At 36.9% G+C, this 11,810-nt stretch overlaps 1 protein-coding gene and 1 long non-coding RNA gene across 2 annotated transcripts; one reads left to right on the top strand and one right to left on the bottom strand.

Moving 5' to 3' along the window:
- Nucleotides 1-2,828: 2,828 nt before the first annotated feature.
- LOC114151035 (uncharacterized) lies at nucleotides 2,829-3,479 on the bottom strand. Its single transcript, XR_003596868.1, has 2 exons — nucleotides 3,435-3,479; nucleotides 2,829-2,928 (listed from the first exon to the last, which is right to left on the bottom strand). It is a non-coding gene; the product is annotated as an uncharacterized LOC114151035 (long non-coding RNA).
- A 24-nt stretch (nucleotides 3,480-3,503) lies between these two features.
- haus5 (HAUS augmin-like complex, subunit 5) lies at nucleotides 3,504-11,586 on the top strand. The gene is made up of 19 exons (XM_028027919.1): nucleotides 3,504-3,849; nucleotides 3,928-3,990; nucleotides 4,126-4,158; nucleotides 4,986-5,010; nucleotides 5,106-5,238; nucleotides 5,761-5,920; nucleotides 6,003-6,081; nucleotides 6,269-6,360; nucleotides 6,440-6,494; nucleotides 6,610-6,737; nucleotides 6,818-6,899; nucleotides 6,994-7,148; nucleotides 7,288-7,450; nucleotides 7,872-7,952; nucleotides 8,074-8,219; nucleotides 8,980-9,076; nucleotides 9,977-10,115; nucleotides 10,261-10,393; nucleotides 11,291-11,586. The coding sequence occupies exons 1-19, from the start codon at nucleotides 3,752-3,754 to the stop codon at nucleotides 11,391-11,393; spliced, it is 1,965 nt and encodes a 654-aa protein (XP_027883720.1). The 5' UTR covers nucleotides 3,504-3,751; the 3' UTR covers nucleotides 11,394-11,586.
- Nucleotides 11,587-11,810: the final 224 nt, after the last annotated feature.

Consider the following 11,810-nt stretch of genomic DNA (forward strand, 5'->3'; position numbering starts at 1 on the left):
CAGCTGGAACGGTTTTTCTTCTTACTTTTTTACTTTTGGACAGTTGTGATCTGTAACTATGGCGACAAGCTGTTTTTTTTTTGTTTTGTTTGTTTGTTTGTTTTGAGATTAATATCTCAAAACCTGAACTGCAAATCCAAATCCCAGAGGAGTCAAAAAGAAGGCTTCATGAATACAGGACAGAACCGAATAGCAGAAAGAGAAGGATGAAGTTCAAGCCAACTCTCCTCAAAATAATAATGAGCAAAATCGTTATTCAAAAGCAGATGCGGTAGATTAGCAATGCTTGTCAACAACTGAGTCTGTCATCCAGGACATTTGGTATGAAATGTCATTCATGCTTCCCAGATATTAAGCTGTTAAAATGTCCTGAAGGTCATGAGACTCTATATTAAGTCCGAGGCATTTTCAGATGCACTGCAAGACTGACTGCTACCTGACATCATTCCTATCAACTTCATCACCATCTAATTACTCTTTGACGATACTTCAAGGACATGAGTTGTGACAATGTTTGATTCCTCTTCTGGATACATAAAGTATTTTTGAATTTAATTGAATCAAACTGATTTGAAAAGTCTTTTTTTCATAAAGTTTGGTCCCATATAAATGCACTTTTGTGAACATACATAAATAGTAGCTTTAGGAATTAGGTGGAACTTTGTCATGCAAAAAATCTCTAAAATATGAATTGGTGATATAAATGACCAAAAAACATGCATGCTACAAAGCCAGGAAGAAGAGTTCAGGATTTTTCTGTGTGGTTTTTCCCCAAATAAGCAGAAATTAGGACGCCTGCCAAAACACAATTTTGTTGGATAAGCGGAGATACACTTGTGCAGACATCCCGACTCACCTCAGTTACTGTATTCATCAGGAAGAACAGAGATGACAAAGACTAATTGATTAATTGTGCAGTGCATTAGTTTGCTCCTGCACTCTCATAAATCTGAGAGGACCATGGCTGGAGTTAACAGTCTTATTGGAAAGACGCGTTCCACGTACAGGATAATAAGGGAAAATAGCAGAATTAATTTGGTTTGATTAAGCGAGCCTTTCAATGGGACACAGCTTTTTCGCATGACATAATTAGAGGTCAGTTAGGGGTGGGTGGAGAGGTGAGGGTTGGGGGGATTTAGCTGTTGGCGCCAGTGCTTTGGGGGTGTGTCTGCAAGGCGTGTGTGATTTGTGTGTGTGGGTGTGTGTGTGTGTGTTGTTAAGGGGGTTATCCTTCCATTACACTTCTGGAACTATGTTGTGTGTCTAATGTGGTAAATTTCAATAGACTCACTCACCAGAAAACACACAGTGAAGTTCACAGGGGGGGGCTCTTTGTGTCATTATTATCAAAACAAATGGCGACATTAAAGGCAGATTTGTGAAAGCTGCATTCCCTTTATCCGTGTGTTTCAGAAACTACTGACTCAAAACTACAGTGTGTTGTAATATCATTTATTTTGCTCTGTCACTCGTCCATAAAGGGCAGATTTTTTGACAAGTAATAACTGTCCTGTTCAGAGATTCTCACAACTGTACTGTGGATCTCTGCAACTCCTGTTTGTTCACTAATGTTCCCTAACCAACCTCTAAAACCACCGCAGAATAGTTGTTTTGCTGAAATTAAATTAGAAACAGGAAGGTACTGGATGTTATTTGGTAGTTTAGCAAATATAGCAAACTATAAGCTCTTTTTCTTCTTCTTCACAAATATACACTACTTTGTGTTGGTCTGTCACATAAAATCAAGATAAAAATCACTGGAGGTGCTTGCAACTTGTTAAAATGTGAAAAAGTTCAGTATAAAACCTCTAGCCAAGTCTACAGATCACATGCTGGTACTAAAATTGGTCAGTTTTTGGATGAAGGTAATACTAAAATCCTTCCTTACACACATTCACACACTCGCAGCATGAACGTCTAATCTGGCTGAAAAATAATCTAGAACTGGAGAGTGGATCTAAAAATAAACCTTACACTTGATTAGATTATCAAACATTTCATCAAGCATGAGCATTTTTTCTTTTCACAGCACTTCTGGTGTTGCTAGTAAGTATTTAGTAGGATTTGCAAAAGATAATGTACCCAAAGCCGGTCAAAAGAGGGCCTCCATGATGCCACTAAATGTTTTACTCACATTTTGCAACATTAACCTCACAAAAACATGTTCCTATTAATGAAGTGTTGCATTTTACACAACTAATTATCATGGTCTCATTGACAAATTCTCATTCTAAGACAATATTTTCTGCAGAAATGGTATAATTACAGTATAAGTGCAATTATGTGTTTAAAGAAATTAATCTTTCTGCATTGGATTAGTGGAATACAGACTGTTGTTACAGATTCCCTGGTTTTCAGGTTTTCAGCTATTTTCTCTGAAGCATCAATCTTTAGTCAATTTGATTTTATTTTATCTTTTACTTAAAATGTTTCTGCATTTTGAGCAATTATGCAATAATCAAAATCACCCAGCTCTAACACCATTCATCCTGCTCAAAGTTCAAGTAGATCACTGCGTGGTTTCGGAGGGGTGTAGTATCAGATTTTAAAGTGGATCAGGTGCGCCCTCTATATTTCACACCTGCAAATTACAAGGATCTCAATAGCCAACTTGATTTTGTATAAAATTTGTTTACATCCCGTGGGGGAAAAAAACCATTAACTGATAGTCCTCTTATTGCAAATCGATAGGAGTAAAACATTTTTAGTCCCAGACATGTTATGTAGAGATAAAAATAAATGAAATTTAAAAAAAAATCACACATCTGCTAAACTGGATGGATTGATTTAACATTTGTTGTACATTCAATTCAGCTTTGGGTCTTGTGTTTTTGTGGTAGAGGTGAGTTTTATTCTCGAGTTTATTTTGTTTTATAAAGTTATAAGATCTCTTCAGTCCATACCACAGAACTAAGCCAATCTTTTGACCTGCAGAAAAAAAAACAAGATAAAAATCATGACCATGACTTAATGATAACATTAATTAGTATCATTATTAATGACAATAATGGGCAAATCCGATCTCATTTTGGTTTAATTCAATCTGGGAATTAATTATAATCACATTCTTCAGACAGTTGCGATTAGCAATATCACCAGAGGGGCTCCATACAGAAAAACACTAAATACTTTAAAGGACATATGACATAACGGTGTAGCATCATACAGAAAAGCACTAAATACTTTAAAGGACATATGACATAACAGTGTAGCATCATACAGAAAAGCACTAAATACTTTAAAGGACATATGACATAACAGTGTAGCATCAAATCCTGGTTTTGGTTTTACTGAATCTGTGCTTCTTTTGACACAAATACGCATAAAAACTGATTGATATACTGGAAACATGATGAAATTGTCTCAGAACTGACATTTTTTAAAAATTATATTTCATTCAGGATTTATAGTTTCTGCAATAAAAATAAACTTACCAAGCCAAAAATGATACACGAACTGTTGCAGATGGAATCCTGTAACCATGGCAGCACCCGACTGTAACGAAAGGTGGCGCTGTCGCAACGGAAATACTACCCGGAAGTAAGATGAAATACTTGCGCGGGAAATATTTTAAATACGTGTATGTTATTATTATTGTCAGGATAGTCAGTGGAGAAAAGATCGCTTTCTAGGTAGATGGAAAGCAGTCTTATAAATGTAAGCCAGCAAAAACTTTACACGACTCAAGCAAGTTAAAGGAGGTTCCTAGTTGTTGCTAATTTTAGCTAGCAGAGAATAGTTAGCAATTAGGATGGCGGATAGAAATCTGGTGAAAGAGCTGAAACGCTGGGCTACAGAGGAATTTAATCTGCCTCCCGACAGCCTACCTAATGAAAGCTATTTAAAAACGTAAGTTGCATTCTGAATTACAAAATATGAGACACGTCTTTATTGGCAGTCTTCACGAAATCTATTTTTTCCCCCTAGGCTTTGTGTTGGGACTGGGAAGTCAATATGGACGTACATGATCCAACATGTTTTCCAACAGAGGTCAGTCTGCTTTTCTTTTTGATGATTTACTTTGATTCTTGCAAGCCTCAAGCATTATGACATATCGTAATGAGCGCCTCTTGTTACCTTTCTGCAATGTGTTAAAGGCTTGTGATGGATTTTCTGTTTTTCAAGGAATGTGAGGATCATGCGAGGCAATCTTCAGTGGTATCCTTTCCTGGCTTTGACCTAGTACACTTATAGCAAGGTATTTGGGAAAACGAATACATTTTTATTTGTTTTACACCCACGAAAACTCAGCTTCATACCATTAATAATGATTATTTACAAAAACTCCGACCAAAGTGGATATTTGAGAATATTTGTGTTTGCGACAAATAATGCACCGATATATCCACACAATTCCCAGTCTACATTGTTTTGTATTTTATTAACTCTATATTTGATAACGCTATTCAAAAGTAATGCAACATATTTTTCTGTCCACACTAATGAACCTCCTGGCTCCATGTTTAACTCTTAACAGGAAGTCGTGGTTGTTTTGAAGGATTCTGATTGGCTGGCAAAGCTTTTAGGTTTTCGTTACACTGGCCCAATGCGTTTGGCGTGTTTAAAACAACGCGCAGTAGGAAATTTGTGCGGGTTCATGTGGATAAAAATCGTTGATAATTTGTCAACAATGACATTAAGCCATAATATCTAAGCATAATTTGGTCTAAGATTTTTATGGCACAATAACCTTGGGAAAAAAATTCCATAATTCTGCTATTTATTTACACAAAAATGTATAGAATAACACTGAATACAACAAGCTGACAGAGAACTCTTTGGCCTCATTTGCCACATTAAAGTGTAGGAACTCTGTTGTGGATTGGTAAGGTTTTGACTTATTCTTTCTTTACTTTTATAAAACTTCATGAAGTGTGGTGCACATTTACAGATTATCAACAGTGCCTTTCTCTTTGCAGTCCTGTAAATCTGTGTGTTACTTACTGTGTTTGTTGGCAATTTCCTTCACCTTGCGATCATTAAAGGTACAAGACACTACAAGACAAAGAGGTAGGCTTCACCTTTTCCTTCTCCCAGCATGTCCAATTCATTACACCATCAGTGGAATTTCAGCATGGTTTCTGGTGTATTATTTATGTGTTCAGTTGATGCAATCTGAAAGCCAAAGTGAGGCAGCAAAGCGCAAAGAGCTTCAGACGAAGATAGAACAGCTGAGGCATGATATCAGTCACCTGGACTCCCAGATCAGGGGAACAGAAGAACAAATGGCAACACAAGGTTTGTCCTTCCTATGGTGTATGCACATCAAGGAGGAATCAATGTAAATTTACATTATGTTATTTTAAGTTGAGGAATTGTGTGCTGACCAATGTAAATGGAGATTAATGAAGAAAATGTGACAATATTGTCACCGACATAAAATTTGGGCTTAAAGTAGAAGCAGGTAAGGAGTATGATGAGCTACTGAATAAACATTAAACCGTAATAATAAGCCACATTTTCCTCAACCTTGTCTTAATTTTCCTACATCACTGTGTTCCTATCATTACCTGAGAGCCTCTTGATTGCTGACATCTCTCAGGTGTTGGCATAACAGCAAAGATTAACCATGTTTAACTGTGGCTATTATAACCTACCAAATATTTTCTCTTTAGGCTTACAATTGTAATATTACACACTTTTGTATTGTATAGATGTTTGCGAGTTCAAATGTTGTGCTGCTACAGGTAAACGTGTTTCATTGTATTTTCTTTTAAATAACAATATTGTGCTAAACAATACTTCCACTGCTAATTGTAGAGCAATCTATCAATCGCATCTGGGTCCAAATCGAGGAGAACCAGACCCGGGAACTGCTTCTGAAGGCTTTCAGACAGCGCAGCGTCTCCAACCGTAAGGTTCTCTCTGACGATGTGCAAAAGATAAACTACCACTGCCTGGTGCTGGAGCAGATGGCTAGGTACTCAAAAATCCTTTTAAATAATAGACATGATTACAAATATTTTAAAAATATCTGTCATTATCATCTTGCTGTATTGCAGGGAAGCTGAGACTGAAGTGCTGTTTGGCGATGAGCCCTCCAACCTCAACTCAAAGGCTGTGGCAGTACCTCAAGTCCTGGTAGGAGCTGCAGAAATTTGGTTATATTTTTTTATCAAATATACATTATCCGATACACTATTGCACAGACGGGTGAATAAAAAAAACAAAATAGAGAATTTAAAATCATATTGGAAAATTTAATGTGCAGATTTTAATCTCATTTTCTGTTTGAAGAAAATTTCCTTTAACCTTTTTTGTTTGTCAGCGTGAGCTGAGAGAGCTGAGTGAAGACAGAGTCCACTTCTTTCAATGCTTACAGGAGAGCGAAGCGAAAACTCAACATTCCGCACCCAAAAGGTAACAACTATTATCAGATCAGACTTTTTTTTTAAGCTATAACTTTTCACTTATTTACTGGATTGTTGTCTAATTCTAGCATGGCTCGTGAGCAAAGGACGGCTGTGTTTCAGTACTGGCTCAATACTGCTGAGGTTGGTGCATTTAGGGTCTTCTGGTTTGTGGAAACTAAGTTGATATTTTTAAGATAAATTCTCTTCAAAATGATTTACCTTTTTATGAAAAGGCTGTTTTCTGTTATTTCATCAGGAAGTGTTGAGCAGTTATCCTCCTAGCCATGTCCTCTCAGCGCTGCAGCATCTAGCTGTGACAGAGCAGAAGGCTCTGCAGGACCAACTAGCTTCTTTGGATGTGGCGCAGGACGTAGCGGCTCTACGGTAAGAGAAACTTCACATTGTTTTAATGGGTTTTGTTCACATTGGCAGTATTTAGTGACAGAGTTATCGTCCCCATACAGATTCCGATTTGAAAGCGATCACCTTTTGGATATTTCCGCAGAGGAGTGTGATGAGCTACCGCCTGTTCAGACTCTCCTAGAGGTGTGAAACCTTCACTGACATTTAGTCTTGTTTTTGTGTGTGAGGGAGTTCTGCTCTGTTACATGTTGGATTTTATTCATACTCCTTATTTCAGGCTGCTTGGGTTGAGGTGCAGCAGAGTTTCACAGAGCTGTCCCGGACTCGCTCCAGAATCCAACAGCTCAAAACTCTGTTGAAGTCTCATAAGGTGGAGGCTGAGCAGGAAGTGTCTGGTATTGCAGATGAGAACCTCAATAAAAGCTTAGCACTGTAAGTCCAACAATTGAATAGGAAAAAAAGTGTTATTGTTTAATCAAGTTCCTGTAATTTGAGTGCCAAATAATCTGTGAATTTTGATTGTTTTAATTTACCGTGCTTAGTTCAAATGTCATCTCTAAATTGTTTATAGATCAACACTGGAGGTGGAGCTGCAGTGTGTGATGCAGGCAGCCGCTCGGGATCACATCAGAGAGCGCTGTATTCAGCTTGACCAGCATGCCAGAAACCGTCAGGAGGCATTAAGGAGTCTTCGTAGCCAGTGGCAGAGCATTCTGGACTTCAGGGAACTAGTGGTGAGAATTAATACTAAATGCACAACATTTTTATTTATTGGGCAAAATGGCTTAAAAATAAAATCAGACTGTTTTATATAAAACCAAATCTGGCTTTCAGAAGAAATTACAAATGGCGAGAAATATTTTCTAAAACCTGTTTTTATTTCCATCATCCCTTCTGGGAGTTGATCTGAATTCAAAGTGCAAATAAATGAAAGATGTTAAAACATGCTTGTTAAACAAGATAATAGACCCTGGGTGGGCCGACATCAATCTGAACTACGGAAACTCCAAAGTGTGTATTGGTGGGAAAAAAAATCCAGATTTTCCAAAATTAAATCTTCGTTGAAAAAAATTGGTTTATTCCCCAGGTTTATTGGTTTCACTTTTTCAAGATGCCATAAACATATCTGGTGTCTATTGTATTGTTTCTCTGCAGGCTCTAAGACAGGAGCAGTTACGAGGTCTGATTAAGGGGAACTCGTCAGCTAAGACGCAGCTGATCAGTGTTCACAGAGAGGTCTGAATCTAATCCTTTAGTCTATTTATTACAAAATACTGTAAATGACTGAACTACTCTTGGAACATTTCTCTTTTTATATTGATGTATGCTTATGGTCATGTTTTCCTTTTTCCTTCAGTTGCAGGAATTTATCGAGGAAAAGCTTGTGCCACAGTTTGAAGACGTAATTGGCGCAGCCAACAATCTCCGAAACTCTGTTTATAAGGAGGCCAAACAGTTTGGAACAGTTTCACTTCTTGCTCTGGACCACAGGACCACAGATGGGTAAAAACACATTTGGTGACATCTACAGAATGTAGACCTGAAGCAATTTTGAAAGTATCCAAGAATATGCACTTGAAATGGGAAGCTGAGTTTATTGAGTTTGATTGTGTTTGAGATAAATTGTAGTTACACAGAAGAGGGTACAATAATACACAAAAAAACCTTCTCTTAAAAAATGGTACATTTGTAAATTTAGCAATGCATGACTAAAAGTAATACAGTGTCTTGCAAAGTACTTTGTACTTTATAAGTATTCATGAGTTTGAAAGATTTTTTTTTGTAGGTTTATCTTGCACTGTAGTTACACCTGTAAATCTGTTGGGTTATGTCTTCAGTCTTTGCACATCTAGGTATTGAAATTCTTGTGCATTATTATTGGTAAAATAGCTCAAAGTCAGATTAGACAAAGCCCATCTGTCAACAGAGTTTTTAAAGTCTTGCTCAGATTCTCAATAGGACTTATGTTGGGACTTTGTCTTGGCCAAGCACTTGTACATATTTTCTAACAAACATGTGGGACTTCACAGAACAGATGTATTAAGATCACTAGCCTGCATACAGATGGACTCAGTTAACGGAAAAGGCTGTTCCTGATGGGAGTTGTTTTCATAGGATTTTATTTAGGAGTCTCAGTAAAGATGAATAGATACATATACATGCCACGCTTTTCAATGAATACTCAATGTGAAGCACTGTACATGATAAAAACTGGTTGGTATTGGGATGAAGTTCACTTTATTTTGTTCCCTTCTCGTTTCAGAATGCACAGAGTTCCTGCGTCGTGGTTGTCCATTCACCGCCTGCAGGCCTCAAACTTCAGCAGCCTGCGTGAGAGCCTGGAGTTCCCTCTGTATAGAGTGAGTATTGGGAGGTTAAATGGTTTAGGCTTTTCATCAATTTTTATTTAACAGACTCATGGTCCACATAGATGTAAAAAAAACAAAAAACAGACACGCCTTCTGTTGCAAAATGGGGAGAGAAAAAAAGGTAACCAAAAGTATTTGTTTGTTCTTGTGGAAATGGAAGTTTCAGGTAAACCCCTTTGAAGATGTTTGGATCCACTTTGCTAATTTATGACTTAATATTGAACTTGGTTATATTATCTTGGGTAAATCCAAACACTAAAGAAGAAAATGTGTAATCTTTAGTGTCTTGGATACTGTAATCTGTGTCACGGGGTGACACCTAAGGCAGTGAGACTTCATTCAATAAGTTGAATATTTTGTAGCCATGGATCAGGGGATACTTGTAACACCTGGTATATAATATCCAAACAATATTGCTTTCCTAGTAGTCCTGCAGCAAAGATATATTCTGCATCCCTGAGTTAATTATTTTTCAGGGAACAAGTTATAAAATTTCAGTATTATGGGTTGCTAATTATCCCTAAAAATAGTCAAAATACTACCAGGAGTAATAAACTAATACGCCATTGTTAAGGTACTGTGTATGGCTTGTTTGTTTAAGGTATGGAACAGAGTCTCGGACAAAATGGCAACAATAGAGTACACAATGGGTTTAAAAACTAGTAAAAGGGTAAACCGGACTGAAACTATAAAAATACAAAAAAACAGCAACACAATAAATCTATTTATAACAGTAACAAACTGTTGGCTCCTCCTTAAATATTCTCAGATTTAATTTTTTAGAGGCTAAGGTTTCATTAAAGACTTCTAAGTTGTTTCCTCACATTTTTTGATTGAATGTGATTTAGACTTTTACTATGTTTTTTTTTTTTTTTCATGCCTATGCTTCAGGCTCCAGAGGAGTTGTGTTTCCAGTTGCTGTCCCAGCAGCTTGAGCTGCGTTTTCTCCGGGAGTTGCTGCAGCTTTACTCGGCCACGCTGCAGAAAGTAGAGAAGGACTCTGAACTACTCCATGCATCTGATCAAAAAGGTATGAGAGGAAATTGAAAACAGACAGCTCTTCTTAGATTTTTTTTTTATAAAAGCTGGATGTAATAGGGAATTTTATGTTTAGCTGGAAAAACTTACAATAGGTTTAATAAAAGAGTTTTTGTTTTTCTCTTTTTAAATCCCAGCTTTGCTGTCCAAAGTCAGGGAGGCGGATCAAAAGCTCCTAAAGTCTTTGCTGCCAAGAGCCAGAGGTCTCACCAACCGCTGCGCTCAGGGTCTTTCTTACGGAGCTCAAGTCAAGACCGCCATCTCTTACTGGTGAGGTATACTTCTGGAGTACATAGCTGACTTTAAAGTTCTTTTTTTAATAAATACTCATAACAATAATAACCATTTTTAACCTACTTGTGCTTTCAAAATGTCTTTGTTCTCCCAGTAATGTCCTTCCTCCATTAGATAGCTTTGCAGTATGTTTGTTACCTAAATCACATGTACGGTAAAAATCAAAGCCACAGGCTGTCAATCCAACAGCATTTTACTAATAACCCGTTACATTTTTCCCCAATAACATCGTCATAACCACTTTCAGATCGTAGCTGCAAAGTGCAATATATTTAATACACCCTTAAATATTCAGTTATAACATTCAAATGTTTACACTGGCTTAGTCTGCCTTTCACACCTCTATGTTCTACTCATGCTATATTGTTACTTTCTCTATGCATATTGTATCTGTAAACTAACCATTTGGTTTCCATGCACTTTGCTGCAGATCAGTTCCTTTCGTTTTGTAATTAGAGGGTTGAAATTTGACTGAATATCATAATCTAAAAACTTTATATCATATTGTTTATCCCATTCAGTCCATTTAGCATTTACATGTTGTATATTGTAAGTAGAACGTAACAAACAACAATTTGCAGAAATTTTTATTTTGTACTTGGAAATTGGGCCTGAGACACAAGTCTACAAATGCACAACCAGCCAATCCAGAACAATAGGTTTGCCCAGTTTGACAATCAAATTTTAATGCTTTATAATTTTTATTTCTTATCTACTGGATGATTTATTTTTCCACATGTATTAGTAAGGTGACACTAGTATTTATCTATATCTTACGATGTGCTTTTTCTATTGAATTGGTTTTCTTACTTTCCCTTTGCAGCTCATTGTACATAACCATAATAATCTGTTTTGGTATTTTCAAACATGTAGGTGGGACAAACCAGCCCAGCATGTTCTGCCTGAGCTCAGCAAAGGAGGACTGACTTTCCAACAGTGGCTTCAGATATGGAAACTTAAAGCAAAAGCTTCATAGTTTATACCCCAAGAGTTTAAAACACAACTGAGCGCTTTAGTCACCTTTCAAATACATTATTGCATTGTTAGTTAGAAAACTCTGAAATGTAATTAAATTCTTGTTTGCTTTTCCTTTGTATTTTACAGATGCCTTGTTACGCTTAACACTTGTCATGTTTAAATCAGACATTAAAAAACGCATTTTGAAAACATTTGTCTTCGTTTTTTAAATGATCCAACCCAGTTTGTGTAGGAATGCCTTCGCTGTTGAGCTCAAACAGGCTGAAGATCGATGCATTTTCATCTTGTGCTTTTTGAATTCGCATTAATTGCATACACGTACTCTAATATTGGTGTACCTTGCATGCAGAGCTTCGTTCTTGCAGTTTTATTTCCAATGTGAGTGAGACTATGTGGCTGTTATTTTACACGGGGC

This window comes from Xiphophorus couchianus, chromosome 9 (assembly GCF_001444195.1).
Source record: "Xiphophorus couchianus chromosome 9, X_couchianus-1.0, whole genome shotgun sequence".
Classification (NCBI taxonomy): Eukaryota; Metazoa; Chordata; class Actinopteri; order Cyprinodontiformes; family Poeciliidae; genus Xiphophorus; species Xiphophorus couchianus.